Source organism: Leucoraja erinacea, chromosome 25 (genome assembly GCF_028641065.1).
Source record: "Leucoraja erinacea ecotype New England chromosome 25, Leri_hhj_1, whole genome shotgun sequence".
Classification (NCBI taxonomy): Eukaryota; Metazoa; Chordata; class Chondrichthyes; order Rajiformes; family Rajidae; genus Leucoraja; species Leucoraja erinaceus.
Genome location: NC_073401.1, coordinates 20646768 through 20662818, shown reverse-complemented (window position 1 = coordinate 20662818; position 16051 = coordinate 20646768). Strand labels below are relative to the sequence as shown.

General features: G+C 43.9%; 1 protein-coding gene across 3 annotated transcripts in view; it reads right to left on the bottom strand.

Annotated features, from left to right (window-relative positions):
- sfi1 (SFI1 centrin binding protein) overlaps positions 1–16051 on the bottom strand; it is a 98076-nt gene that overhangs the window by 37385 nt on the left and 44640 nt on the right. For all 3 annotated transcript variants that reach the window (XM_055655970.1, XM_055655968.1, XM_055655969.1), the window contains 3 exons: positions 15747–15907; positions 14409–14483; positions 12174–12248 (listed from right to left, as the gene is read on the bottom strand). In XM_055655970.1, the coding sequence (XP_055511945.1) occupies positions 12174–12248; positions 14409–14483; positions 15747–15907 (311 nt within the window). The remainder of the gene's footprint in view (positions 1–12173; positions 12249–14408; positions 14484–15746; positions 15908–16051) is intronic.

Sequence of the window (16051 nt, the reverse complement as noted above, 5' to 3'; positions counted from 1 at the left end):
TAGTCGAGGTGGCTAAGCCCTGGCCTTGAAGGAAGAGGTGCAGCAATCTCAGTCTTGACTTTAAAGGAGCCGCTGATTGTCTCGGGCTTGTCTTGAAGGCTCACTCTTGACCTTGAAAAGAATGCGCAGGCGGTCTCAGGCTTGTCCTGACGGCTCAGTATTCCTCCAAGCCTGCAAAAGGAGAACACAGCTAGTAGGGAGGTGCCCCACTTTCTCTCTCTTCCTCTCTTCTTTCTTCCTTTCTCACCTTCTTCCTTTCTCTCGCCCTCTCTCTTTTCCCTGGGTGGAGGGTGCCGAGGTGCAGATGGGCCAATCCAATAACAGCTAATTGGCCATAGCTATTGTTCATTTGGCTGTGGCCTCAACTCAAACCAGAGCTCTGTCCAGGGTCGTTTTTGGCAGCCAAGTGCTGTTCGTGGCACTGCTTGTTGTCTTCTCTTGACCTATCTGCCGGTGACAGGGATCAGAGCGGCACACCAGGAAGGAGGCACTGTCACAATGCAGAGAAATAACAAGATGCTGTTGAGAGGATGAGATTAGAAAAAAAGTAAAGGATTCACATAGGCTGTGAGGAATAAAAATGTCAGTGGACATGGCAACCACTTTGTCCACTGATAGATTCCCCAGCCATGGACCAACTGGAAAAAGTGTTTGTGGACATTTTTAACCTCTCCCTGTTCCACTCTGAGATTCCAACCAGCTTTAAGATGACCAGTATCATGTCGATGCCAGAAAAACAAAGTAGCTTGTCTTAATGACTACCATTCAGTGGCTCTGACATTGCTGCGGTGAAGTGCTTCAAGTGGCAGGTGCACATTAACTCTCCTCCAGCCAGCCTTGACTGCAATTCGCCTACTGTTACAACTGGTCCACATCAGATGCCATCTCATTGGCCCTTCACTCATCCCTGGTACATTTGGATATCAAGGACACGTACATCAGATTCCTGTTTATTGACAATAATAGCTTTGCCTACAACACCATAATCATAACCAAATGCATATTTCCAAAACCCACAACATAGGACTCAGCATCGCTTTTGAAAATGAACCATTGACATTGACCCATAGACCCTAATAAATAAGCCAGGCAACAAATATCCTCTACATTAATTCTCAAAGCAATGATCTGCAAGGATGCTTTCCCCGCCCCTACTATACTCCCTGTACACTCATTACTGCGAGGCCAAATTCTGCTGTAACTCCATTTACACATTTACAGATAACACCATCATAGTGGGTCAGATCTTGAACAATAACTAGAAGTGCAGGAAGGAGATACCGATCTTATGATGCCAAGACTGCAACCTCTCGCTAAATGTCAGCAAGACAAAGGAGCTGGTCACTGACTTCAAGAAGCAGTGTGGTGCACCACCCAAGTCTGCACCAATGTGTGATGAAGTGCAGATAGCTGAGAGCTTTAAGTTCCTGGATATAAATACATCAAGAATTTGTCCTGGTTTAACCACATTTGCGCTATGGCCAAGAAAGCACACAAAATTATACATCCTCAGAAGCTAAGTAGTTTGGCATGTCTTTAACAAGCTTTATCCATTTCTATTGATGCACCATTAAAAGCATCCTACCAGAATGCATCACAACTGTTTGAGTGTAGTTTAGAGATACAACGTGGAAATAGGCCCTTCAGCCCACCGAGTCCATGCCAACCAACGATCACTGGATGCTTTCAAGCGAGAGCTAGATAGGGCTCTGAAAAATAGCGGAGTCAGGGGATATGGGGAGAAGGCAGGAACGGGATACTGATTGGGGATGATCAGCCATGATCACATTGAATGGCGGTGCTGGCACAAAGGGCCAAATGACCTACTCCTGCACCTATTGTCTATTGTCACCCATACACTAGTTCTATCATACACACTAGGGATAATTTACAGAGGCCAATTAAACTACAAACCTGCACGTCTTTGGAATGTGAGAGGAAACCCACACAGTCACTGGGAGAACGTGCAAATTCCATACATACTGTACCCATAGTCAGAATTGAATCCGGGTCTCTGAAGCTGTAAGGCAGCAACTCTACTGCTGTGCCACTGTGCCGCCCAAGACCGCAGAAAGTTGTGGATGCAGACTAATCCATCGTTTGAACCAGTCTCAGACTGGCGTCAGAGCAGCGTCACCCGCTTCTGAAGAAGGGTCTCGACCCGAAACATCGCCTATTCCTTCGCTCCATAGATTCTGCCTCACCCGCTGAGTTTCTCCAGCTTTTTTGTTTACCTTCAATACCGACAGTGAAGCCCAGAAGGTGAACGGCCATGCCGGCGGCTTTGCGCAGGATGTGGTATAGCCAGAGCTCGGCGCTCCTCGCCGCTCGGCCATTGCGGCGAGGAAGGTACCGGAGAAGACGGAAATCTGCGGGCCGGATAATTTCTGGGGAAAGAATATGCCTGTGGGCCGGATGATTTCGGGTTAGGGGTCGCATTCGGCTCGGGGGCCGTGTGTTGCCGACCCCTGCTGTAGCACAATATTCAGCACTCTGGTTATTTTTCTCTTTACGTGACCTGTTGTTCTTGTGTATGGATTTTTAGTACTCATGTTTAGTACGATTTGACTGGTTAGCACGCAAACAATGTTTTTCACTGTATCTCTGTGTACATCATAATAATAAATCAATATCAATCAGACTAAAAACTTTTGCTGCTTGACCAGCTGAGTATTTCCAGCAACTCAAATGTGTGTCAATTCGTCATTTCTGATACTTCTCCAGCATTTTATCGGGATGCATCACACCATGGTTTGGGAACAGCTCCATCCAACACCATAAGAAATTACAGAGAATTGTGGAAGTAGCCCAGACCATCACACAAACTAACCTCCTTTCCATCGACTTCATCTACACATCACGCTGCCTCATGAGAAAAACATTTTTTACAGAGAGTGGTGAATCTGTGGAATTCTCTGCCACAGAATGTAGTTGAGGCCAGTTCATTGGCTATATTTAAGAGGGAGTTAGATGTGGCCCTTGTGGCTAAAGGGATCAGGGGGTATGGAGAGAAAGCAGGTACAGGATACTGAGTTGGATGATCAGCCATGATCATATTGAATGGTGGTGCAGGCTCGAAGGGCCGAATGGCGTACTCCTGCACCTATTTTCTATGTTTCTATGTTTCTCAGCAAGGCCACCAGCATAATCAAGGGCGAGTATCACCCCACACACTCTCTCATCTCCCCTCTCTCATCAGGCCAGAGGTACAGAAGTATGAAAATGCATACTTGCACATTCAGATCCAATTTCTTCCCAGCTGTTATCAAGGCAACTGAAGCATCCTAACATCAACTAGAGAGCAATCCTGACCTACCATCTATTTCAAAGGAAACCCTCGGACCATCTTTAATCACTTTACTGGGTTTTATCTTGCACTAAATATTACTCTCTTTATTCTGTATCTACATACGGTAGACGCCTTGATTGTTATCATATATATTCTTTCCATTGACTAGATAGCATGCAACAAAAAAGCTTTTCACTGTACATCGGTACACATGACAATATACTAAATCAACATTTTATCTGTAATATTTATTTAAATGCTTACAACTTTTTTTTGGTTCTTACTAGATTATTGTTATTATCTATATTCCCTTTGCTTATGAATGTCTTGGTCCCCTTTTGTTTAGTTCTTTTTTTTCCAATCCTCGGGCTTACTGCTAATTTTGGCAACTACAAGCCTTTTCTTTTGATCTAAAGGTATCTTTAACTTGTTAGTTACAGCTGTACCACTTTTCTGCTGGAACGTTGTGCCTTAAAGGGATATATAATTTGCTACATTTTAATTTCTTAAATGTCAGGCATAGTTTCAATACGTTTTACTGACCTACCATTACGTTCAACTGACTTTATATCATCGTTTATAATCCGGGAACAAATCATTTTCCATTTTGTATCAAGATTAATTATCCTGAAATAATGACTATTTTTACAGTAAATGTCACCCATTACTTTTTCCATTGCTGTCATTAATTAATCTGTCTTGTTATGAACATTGCAAGCATTCAGAGAAAAATCCTTCAGTTCTGCCTTGCAACTATTTTTCCATGCAACGACTTTAACTGTAAATATACGAGCACTTGTATGCTCTGGCTCTTCCTGATGATTGGCTGCCATTACCCTTTCTGTCAGCCACAAAGTGCATTGTGTTTTCTCTAACTTACTAAATTTCTATTCACTTGAACCCAGTCCTCAGTTTCAGCTGTATCTGCAACCATAGTTATTCAGTTTTGGTTTAGTTTTAGAGATACAGCGTGGAAACAGGTCATTTGGCCCACAGAGACCACGGCAACCGTGATCACCCGCACACTTGTTCTATCCTACACATTAGGGACAATTTACAGGAGCCAATTAACCTCCGAAAAATGCATGTCTTTCGAATGTGGGAGGAAACCGGAGCACCCGGAGGAAACCCACGCCGTCACAGGGAGAATGTACAAACTCTGCTCAGACAGCACCCGTGGTCAGGATCGAACCCTGGTCTCTGGCGCTGCAAGCAGCAGCTCTACGGCTGCGCTCCTGCACTTTAGCTCAATAGTTCTAGATCAATACAAGTAACGTCCATCGCAATAGAACATTTTCCTTTTTGTACGGTGTCAGTGCTCCATAAAGTGACATCCATTTCTCCCACCCAATTTTTCAGCCACACATTCAACTCAAGTCCTGTGGCCTTTCTTGTCTTCTGCACTCTCAGAATGTTCTTGACATCATGTGGAATTACATGAATTGGGATTGTTTTCTGTGATGGGGTTCATGGGAGGAAGATGAGATGGATCATCCACTTCGCAACTGACTTATTGTGGGTGTAAATGCTTCAGGCGTGACTTTAGCACTTACAAACTGGATCTTCGCACTTACAAACTGGATATAAGAATGGCAATATTCTTGAAGCTTCCTGCTCCATGTGGTTTAATTATCTACCACTGCTCTTGATTAAACGTGTTAGGAAGTAGAGTTTTGATGCGATCCGGCAGTTTAATTTATTTTGTTTATTATTTACAATTTATTTGAATACTTGAAGCAACAGTTCATCTATCTAAATAATAAACAAAATCTAAACTGGACTGATTCAGTAGCCATCGGAGAGACAGGGTGACTAAGGCTGGCATACAAAAGGATATGGAGAATGGGAATGAAACTGGAGCAGCTCTGCCAATAAGAACCATATTAGAACTTTTGGGAAAAATTGTCTTCAAACAAAAATTGGCCGGGTCCACAACAACTACATTGACACACTCGCTGTAGGGTAAACTCACGCGATAATGTTTGTTTATAGGGAATGACGTCAGTGGCAAGAAGGTCCAGGACCACTTGAGGGTGCAGTCCCTCGTCGTTTGTAGGCAAGCAAGGAGGAGCTGGCAATCTCAATCTTGTCCCTGTAGTGCACTCTTGCCTTGAGAAAAGGTGCCGGCAGTTTCATGCTTGTCCTGGTGGCAATGTCTTGGCATTGAAGAGGAGACGCTGGAGGTCTCAGGCTTGTCCTTGAAGCTCAGCCTTGGCCTCAAAGCAGGTGCTTGCAGTCTTGGGCTTACCACAGCACCTCAATCTTGGCTGTCGAAGGCTCGTCCCTGTCTTCCTCCAAGCCCGTAAAAGGGAAACAAAGCTAATAGGAAGGCACCCCACTCTCTCCCTTCCTCTTTCTTCCTTTGTCTCCAGCTTCCTCTTTCTTGCTTGTTTCCTCTCTCCTGCTTCCTCTCTCCCTCCTGCTGTCTGAAACTGCCTTGACTTTTAGGGAAGGGGGTGAAGAAGAGCAGATGAGCCAATCCAATAACAGCTAATTGGAAACAGCTGTGCTCCTTTGGCTGTGGCCGCAACTCAGTCCAGACCGCTATCCAGGGAGCCTGATGTTTTCCAGCAGCCATGCACTGTCCAATGTGCTGGTTTGCGGCTCCTCATAGCCCATCTGCCATTTACGGGGATTAGAGCAGCACACAATGGATGATGCGCCATCACACACAGAAATCAAACTAGCAAAGATGCACTGGAGGACAAGTTCAGGGGATGTATTTGAGTCCAATTCGTAGAAAAATACTGAGTGGACCAAACTTTGGAGGAAGCTATTTTCCAACTCATCATGTGGGATTAATAGTAAGATTAAACGAGTACTTACCAGTATGAAGTTTGATCTGTATTTTATGAGGAGTTACGGTGAGGTATTACGTGAAGAACCCAGCCCAGTGCGCAGGTGCGGCATACTTCGAAGCAGCGGTGTGAAATCACAGGATAGACCCAATATTTGAAGTAAGATAGTAAAGATCATGAGACATCAGTTTATTAGTTTGATCTATATATTGAGGGTGGGAGCGGAGGGCACGTAATACCTCACCGTAACTCCTCATAAAATACAGATCAAACTTCATACTGGTAAGTACTCGTTTAATCTTACTATTTTACTTCAGAGTCACGTGAGTGATTCCGTGAAGACTTCAAAGGTCTGTGATTTCAAACCGTGTAACAGTTTTTATTTCACTCACTGCCGAAGTTTTTGAGGGAGGAAGTGTTATCGTAATCAACCAGTGGATCTGCTTTCACAAGAAACAGAAAGGTATTTGTTAACAATAACAACATAAAGAGCTCCCCTGAGCTTAAATAAATATTGCAGTTTGTAATATTCTTTCTGCAATTAAATCAGGTTTATCAACGGTTTATAATAAAAAATGATCTGAACGTCGTTCCCTTGACCATTCTGCCGTATTGAGAATGTGGTCAACCGGGATGTCCATTCGTTCAGCCGCTGATATCAATGTTGCCCTAGTGGAATAGGATTAAAATGTATTATTATCTATTCCGGCAGCTTTCAGTACCTGTTTGAGCCACCTTGGAGTGGTTTGGCTCGTACCCCGTCTTGGGGTTTCTGTGGTTGACCCATAGGCTTTCCTCTCCCTCTATGATTGTGGGTTGTGTCTATATATTGTAGTAGATGGGTCACCACACTCAACCTGGACTCTGGTGGGTAGGCCCGGAATCCCACCAGTGAATTGGGCGTTCCTGGTCCATATAACCATATAACGATTACAGCATGGAATACACAGGCCATCTCGACCCTACGAGTCCGTGCCGAACTCATAATCTCGCCTAGTCCCATATACCTGCGAGTTAGGTTTTTACCAGACCTAGAATATGAACGTGATGCGTCTGGGGTAATCACCATGTTATCCAGTCTAGTTTTATGGAGTGACTGGACTCTGTGAGCGTATACGAGAGCCATAAGCATGAGCGTTTTTAACATAGATTGAGCAAGCTGAGGGATCTGGCTGGTGCCATTCTCTGAGATATGTCAATATCACACCGATATCCCATACATGGGTATACCTGCATGCTCTGCTGTCCTGCTGTTTTGGATAAGCAGACAAGGTGCTCCATGCTGTATTTACGGCACTGTAACTCACCTTTTGTTCATGGTGTAGATGTTCCAGGAACTCCAATACGTCAGTGGTTGAATAGTTTGGTATGTTGTCCCTGCGTCGTGGCAGTATTTTACCCATGTTAGCTCTTGGTGACTGTTCGCAGGGATGCCGACATGGTGGTAATGGTTCCTTTGGATAATCCCAGTCCCTGGTAAGGTCTATTCTAACCCTGCACCCAGGAGTTTGATGTTTTTCTGGCATGGGTGGCTTATGCCTGATACTGGGTTGAGTCAGCAACCATGGTCCACTAGGGAAATCCATAGGTGACTCGCCCACCATGTCGTGATGAACTGGGAACCATGGCTGTGTAGGCCGGTCGGGCACGTTCAATATCTCGGAGACAGATTCCATCTGTATTGCGAAGTGCCCGACTGATGAGGCAGAAGGGAGGAAGGCAAAGCAGAAATTCCCCCTTCCAGCGTGTAGGCATCTATCGCTGCTGCCTCTGATCTGGTTCCTAAGTCACATACATAGGTTACTGGTGATTCCGTCTTGTGCAACCAAATTGATATCTGGCTTTCAAACTGCTTAATACCTTTAGCAGATATCTTGGGTTTGACATCTATTCAATGTTATCATACATTTTTACCCGTGACATGGTGTCTCCCACTGTGTTCTAGCTTCCTAGGACATAGGCAGCTGATAGTTAAAATGTCTTTTGACACACCATTGCCAGATTTGTTTGACCAATTTGTTACACAATAATGATTTTTATGCTCCCCATATGGTTGATATAAGCCACCACCATAGTATTATCAATCCGTAACCACATATGTACGTGCTGCATTTGAAATGCATACGCTTTTTAGCCCAATAGGCGATCACCAATCCCAAGTAGTTGATGCCCGGTGTGTGTAGTAACGATGTTTGTGAATTGGTCCATCTGTTACCTGTGCTGGATATGGAGTTTAGTTGCTCCCCAGCCTAAAGTACTGGCATCGGTTTTTAATAACCAAGTTGGGATTGGTGATGATAATAGGGCTGATAAACTATGCCAAATATATGTCTGCCCACCACCGTAATTGTGATATAGCTTCAGTGGGTACATTCATGATTTGATTATAGTGACCCAAGTACCTTGGCAAAGCAACAGTCATATGGATGGAATTGTTATTGAAGCCCAGATAATCCATGGTAGTTAACGCTTCAATTCTGGTTTATCTGGGCGTGGGATGAACCTCAGAGCTTTAGGGAGCTGTTTCGTAGCTAGAACTGCTGCCACAGCTAATTCCTTTGTTTCCCCTAATATGAGGATATCATCCAATATATGCCATGATTATGCTTGTTTTCTTAATATTTTCATGGCCATTTAATATTTATAATAGTTTAGGGCTGAGGTTAGACCATTGGGAATGCTCTATACTCCCATGGTTGCCCTAACTGGGATATCCATTATCCAGGTAAAAATTTTTTAGGTATCTATAATGATCCTAGTGTATGGGTATAAGATAGTTAGCATCTTCCATATCAATGCTCCCCATAGGTATCCTTTGGAGATCAGATGTCTGGCAGTGACAAAAACCCGTCTCCATCTTAAAGTGTATATACTCAACAGATTTATTTAGTGATATTAGATCAATGATGATGCTACATTCACCATCTTTTGTAGTTTTGGTGAATATATTCGATACAAATTCCAATGGTTCATGTTTACTCCCATGATCCGTTTAGTAATGAGCCTTTCTAGTTCAGCTTGACCTTCTCACTTCTCTTTCTTAGAGGGAGAAAATGCCCTTTGGGCGCATTGCTGAACTGGCGGTAATATGCCCAATTTGAATTCGTTTTTATCCACTAATACTGTTGAGTATATTTTAGTTATTTGTGACAGCATCCCATGCTTTATCAACAAGTGTAAATGCCCCCCCCCCCCCCCTGCAGTTAGTAGAACACCCTTATTTAGTGTAAACTGGGAGGAACCAGACTACCTACCTCCATGTTTATTGTTTTTTCATGAAGGCTTAGTTTTGCTGGTATGCTGGTGCTGTCGGTGGGGCGGCGCATTTTCCCACGGCTCCGCTCTGGGCCCCTGTCTAAAAAGAACTTTGGGGGTAATGTGAAGCGGTCGCCAGGCTTTCACCAGTCCTTGTTCGATATTGCTGGTGGATGCCGAGGGGTGCTGCCAGCTGGGTGTTGGATGCGATGTCCTGCTCGTTCCATGGCCTGCCCTCATGAGGCGCACAGGTTTAGCTGCCTCTCTTCCCGCAGCAGCGGTTTGCATAGCCCCGTATATTTGGGGTTGCGGGCAGGTCTTATATGCACCAATGTCAGTCGAGTATCCCAAATTTGGGAACATCTTAGGCGTCAGTACCCTCGTAGTGCAACGGGATAGTCTCATCCTGGGAGAACCACCTTGGTGATCATGGCGTCTCGCCTGCCAGGTGAGTATGATCCGTGGAAAACGAGCAAAGGCGGTGACATCTTGACCCTTCTGTTAGGAGCTTCAGAATTTGCTGCTTTTAGCTCTTGTCTGCGAGTCTGCTGACCCAGCTGCCTGCGGATTTGCCTCTAGAAAGGCCTGCTCCTGCAGGGCTTTGTTGGGAAGATGGTCGCGTGGAGGAGCCATGTAGTGGCTCACGACACCCAGTAGCTCTTCCTGATCCTGCTCCCCTGGCATACTGCTGTTCTCGTCCGCCTGCCCAGCGTTTAAGCCAGCCCAGCCCTGGCCTCCTTAGCTAGCCTCAAAAGAGGGAGCAAAAGGGTGTGCTATAAATTGGAGGAGGCATAGCTCAAACTCCGCTGTTGCATCAATCCCTCGACAAGGGAGATGGCTAGTGCAATAGCACTGGGGTAGGAGTGTCAGCTCCCTTGGCATTCAGCCAGTGCCACTTTTTTCCTGGAGGTTTTGAACTCCATGACCTCCTCTGGCTTGGGGAGACAGACATACTTATTTTCCTATAGAACCTGTATTTTGGTAAGATTTTTGTCTTACCTGTATTTAGAGGCTGCCTGCCGTTTTTCAGGCGGCATTGTAGCGGTTCCCGGGCGGCGATTCTCCTTGTCAGGAGTCTGCAGGGCTGCCGGTCGGGTTTTTAAATTTCCCACCGGTCCGCTGCTGTTAACCAAACAGCTGTTCAGCGGACCGGCATAGCGCAGCTCCCTGTCAGCGGTCCGCAGCGTGTGCGGTCGCGTTTGCGCCTTTCCCCCTCCACTGTCGACTCCCTCGCTGGAGTCGAACGGGGGCCGCTTCCTCTGCTGCTTTGCTCCCCCTGTCCTTGGTTACCTCACGTCCTTGGTTGCGGGAGCGCCCGACTCCCGCTGGCCGCGTTGCACAGCTGTGCGATAATGGCCGCACCTGCGCACTGGGCTGGGTTCTTCACGGAATCACTCACGTGACTCCGAAGTAAAATTACTGATCTCATAATGAAACATCGTTCACGTAAAAGGAAAGAATCTCACACTAATTAGTGACAGCAAGATTCCAAAACTAGGTCTTTAACTTAAATAAAGATAAACATAAATTGGGAAACGGAATTCAAAGGTCTAGAGGTATTTTATTGTCATGTGTACTAATTAAAAACCATGACAGTAGATAAACTGGGGCAGACATTTAAATAAATAACGCTCAGAGGAGTAAATACTGCAAGAATCACGACATTGCACACAATGTTAAGTATGAGAACTGGATGAATGTTAGCGGGGAGAAAAAAGTGTTGTAAGCTACTAAGGGAAATATGAGGTGCTGTTCCTCCAGTTTGCGTATGGCCTCACTCTGGCAATTGAGGGGGCCCAGGACAGAAAGTTCAATAGGGGAATGGGAAGGGGAGCTAAAATGTTCAGCAACCAGAAAATCCAGCAGGTCTTGATGGACCAAATGCAAGTGTTTGGCGAGAAGGTCGCATAGTTTTTGCTTGGTCTCATAAGAATATGTCTTTGTAAAGAAGGTCACATGGGCACCAAATGCAGATGAGGTTAGACAAATTTGAATCTATGTGGAGACCAGTCATTGTGTACACGTATTTGGACCATTGGCCTTTTTTATTTTTATTAACGACTTAAGAGATTGCAATATGAGAGTCAGCTGATGATTGCAAGGGTAGGACAAATTTTAAGAGTATAGATAAGGAGGTGTGTTGGGTGATTGACTCAGCACTAGCAAATGATCTCTAACTCTGATAGGCTGAACAACTGTGTGTGAGAGGAGTATAAATGCACAAAATCGCCACCCCACCAATCACTAAAGCATTAAAGGATAAACAAAAATATATACACAAACATTTGATGCACTGATAGAAAAACAGTGAAGCAAACCAGTGATATACCTAGTTCTGGCTGCCAAAGTAATACATCTGAAAAGAACTATCGGCATCCAATATTAAAGTACATCTAACCACATCTCAGTCCTAAGTAACACAATGTGGATTTTATCCTTAAACAACAGTAGCTAGAACAGGCGGTCATCTCACTCACTGAATGCCAACTAGCATCAGTTTCTGGTTTGGGCAGACATCACCTCATTGACAAAAGGTGCATATTGCACAAATCCACGACTAAATTGATCTCCACAATTAGTTAGGATTGTTTACACCAGTTCACCCACATTAAATCCACCTGCCTAACAGGGCACTGTCCAAATTCTTCACTCACTACACACTAAATTTGCAGATCATGAAGCCTTGTTGAAAGCCTGATACAAGCTTGCATCATTTCCCATTAACATTCTGATAGCAACTAATATTTCAAGTGTCGTAGATAAGAATGACCTTCAGAAGCCTAATTAAGATTTAGCTGGGAACTGAAAATTTGATTTACGTGGTCTTTTACCTTTCCCTGAAGTAAGAGAGACCAGTGCCATAAAGCTGTTGCTGTCTGCTTGTCCTCTTGACGTTTTTCCAACAGCTGCATAAGTCACAAAATAAAGAAGGTTACATTCTGAATTAAATCCAAAGGCACTGAGAAATAACTACAAAGCACAAATGTAGATCCAATGCATTCCCTACTTTACTATTTTATAACATAATTATGTTCTGGGATTCAAGATGAAGAAATCAAAATCCTTATCCAAGGTTAAATATTTCTGCTCCTTTTACAAAGGCAGTTAATGCCCTAGGACTGAAACTGAATGGCCACCCTTTCCATGCATGCTTTGACAAATGCTGGCAATCTATACAGTCAAGGGATTAAAAAAAACATTGTAGCCATATCCATTTTTAATTTTTAATTTTCTGATATTCCTACTTGGAATAGAATAGAATAGTTTCTTTATTGTCATTGTAACATGAACCATGTACAACGAAATTTAAAATGTCAGCCAGTCAGTGCAGCATTCAAACATTTCTAAAAGCTAACGATACATACAAGGTAAAATATTAAAGATAAACAACTAAATAAATATCACGGACAAAGCACGCATACACACCCAACCCTCCATCCTTCTGTCGATTCCACAGTTACCACAGTCCCTTAGTCTGTATCGCCCCTGCGTTCCTTGGCGGCTACATTTAGTGCTTTTATAGCAGTGGGGTAAAAACTGTTTTTTAGTCTATTTGTCCTTGTCCTTGTAGATCTGTACCGTCTGCCTGACGGCAACAGTTCAAACAGGGAGTGTCCGGGGTGGGAAATGTCCTTTATGATATTCTGGGATTTTTTGGTGCAGCGGGAACTGTGTAAGTCCTCCAAGGTACGGAGAGGGCAGCCGACAATCCTCTGGGCGTTGTCAATGGCCCTCTGGAGCGCTTTCCTCTGAGCCGCTGTGCAGCTGGTGTACCACACGCATACACAGTATGTTAGTATGCTCTCAATGGAGCACCGATAAAAGGACAGCAGCAGTCTCTGAGTGATGTTATTCTTCCTGAGAACCCTCAGGAAGTGCAGTCTCTGCTGGACCTTTTTCAGCAGCGCAGTGGTGTTCACGCTCCACGTCAGGTCCTCCTCAATATGGATTCCCAGGAAGCGGAAATCCGCCACCCTCTCTACACAGTCCCCTCTGATAGTCAATGGTACCATGTCCGTTTTGTTCTTCCTGAAGTCTATTATTACTTCCTTTGTCTTTAAGGTGTTGAGGAGCAGGTTATTCTCTCCACACCACACTGTCAGCTGCTCCACCTCATCCCTGTAGGCGTACTCGTCCCCCCCGGAGATGAGTCCCACCACCGTAGTGTCATCCGCAAATTTGACAATGGTGTTGCTGTGGTGGGCGGGGGTGCAGTCATGTGTGTAGATGGTGTAGAGCAGGGGGCTCAGTACGCAGCCCTGTGGGGAGCCGGTACTGAGGCTGAGGGCCGTGGATGTATGATGGCCCACTCTGACTCTCTGGCTGCGACCCGACAGGAAGCTATTTATCCACGTACAGGTGGAGTGTGGAAGTCCCAAGTCCCCCAGTTTGTCCACCAGTTTGTGGGGAAGGATGGTATTAAAAGCAGAGCTGTAGTCCACAAAGAGCATCCGCACGTAGCTCCCCCGCTGCTCCAGGTGAGACAGTGCAGCATGGAGAGCTGTGGCTACAGCGTCCTCTGTAGATCTATTTGCTCTGTACGCAAACTGGTGGGGGTCAAAGCTTCGGGGCAGGAGTGATATGATATGACCCCGGACCAGTTTTTCAAAACACTTCATCACCACTGGTGTGAGTGCGACTGGCCGGTAGTCGTTGAGGCTGGAGATGTGGGGTTTTTTGGGCAAGGGGACTGGCAGACCTAACCTAAGATTTGAAAATCAGAAACAGGTATGGCGGTGGGGCCTATTTAATTAATATATCAGCCTAATTAATTCTTCAAACTCAGTTTCAGCAGAAACACTAGGGTATATTTTCTTTAAAAAATAGCAACCAATCCTCCACACGGCTAACATGTATCGGAATCAACCATACCCGTGGAGGACCTGTGGTAACGTAGTCTCACTGACAGTAATTAAATGTAGACAAAACAGGGACAGAGAAGGACAAAGAAACAAAACATCAACTCACTGGAACTTATAGAGAAAAGTGCTCAGAGAGCACACTGCTCAAATTAAACATGAACAAGCATAAGGGATGAATGAAATTCTACCATAATTACTACTTACTTTAGCCTTCCAGTCTGTGAAGTGGAATCGACAAAGTCGATACGATTGAAACCACTGTTCCTGTCGGTGTAACAACTGGAACACAATCAAATGCAAAGGTTCTCACTTTATATTTTTAAAAAATCAGAGTGCAGTCATGCACAATGAAAGCGGCTCATCTAAGAAAGTAAATCAAAACCATCTCCTTCCTTTCTTTTTTCCGAATTGAAGTATAATTCCACGGATGGCACACGGAGGTAGTTCATACACGTTGCACATGTGGTCCTTCATTGTTAAACTCACAAAGTGTCAGCGAGCTGACTATGGCGTGTCTCTAAGACATTACCACACCAATTTTCACAGGAATCCATACAGATGCAGTTCCAAACAAGTCAACAACATATCAGCATACACAGAGTGTTTCCAACTATCTCAGAAACATTTATCCCTCATCCATTGGCAGCTTTAATAGATTAAATTGTTATCATGTGCATTTCAGGCACAAATAATTATCTAGGAAAATACTTTCTTCTTTCTGCATTGCGACAGGATAATGATCAAAATAAGCAATTATAAAACTGTGAAAAGGTCAGGGCTAATTTAAAATGCTGCAAATGCAGGCAGGGTCTATGTTGTGTGTAGAAGATCTGAATAAATCCACAGACTTTAGGAGCTCCAAAGCTGGCACTAGAAGCTTCTATACAACGTACCAGTTCAGAGAACATGAAATAGCACAGTCCTTACAGAGACAGCAGCTTTAAATGCATAGTTCTTTAACATACTATCCAATAAAAACATTATTTTCAAAAAATGATTTTTTTTTTTTGCATTATACATCACAATATTAGATTTATCAGGGGACTTCTCATTGTTTCAGGCTTCTCTATCATTGCTCATGTATCCTAAATTATACTCCTTTCACTTGCAAAATCAACTGGTCCAGTTCTTTCAAGTTTTAGCAGAATTTCTAAGGCTCTGTTGCCAGATTCCCTGTAATGTCATCATGTTTGACAATATTCAGGTGCACAGCCAGGACCATGATTTGTCTTTCTTCTCCTTTGGTACTCATTGCCTTTGTTTGTGCTTTGGCTGAAGTTCATGTTCATATGGTCCATAGTATTCAACATCTTCATCATTGAGGAGATGAAAGTTCAGTCAACAAATTAAAAATATATGTTGAAATTAATCCATAAAATAACCCCAATCGTAAATGTTTAAACTGACTAACCCTGATGCTGAAAATTTTAACGCCGAAATTCTGATTTTATGTCATATAGTTTCAAGGTCCTTTTTATAATGTAATTTCTCTCTAATCAGAAGCGAATCTGTTGTACAAATCAGAATTTTGTTTGTACTCACCATCACTCTTAAACAATGGTCACGATATTGTTTCCATGACAGCAGATATTTTTTTGCGATTTGTCGTGTATAGTGTTGAGAAGCAGCCTCCAATTTGCCTCGCTGAGTCATTGCTCCTTGACTGAGCCGTTTCCAGTGAGAAAACACATGCTGTAAATGAACTGGTAGAGACAAAAATAAAACTGTCATCTCGGCTTGATTGGGTAAACCTATAGATTATGAAGATGCTCAGTGTTGGGGGAAATTGTGGAGATGATGTGGTAAATATCTCAATTCATTTTGCTCAAGTTTCATTAAACTGGTTG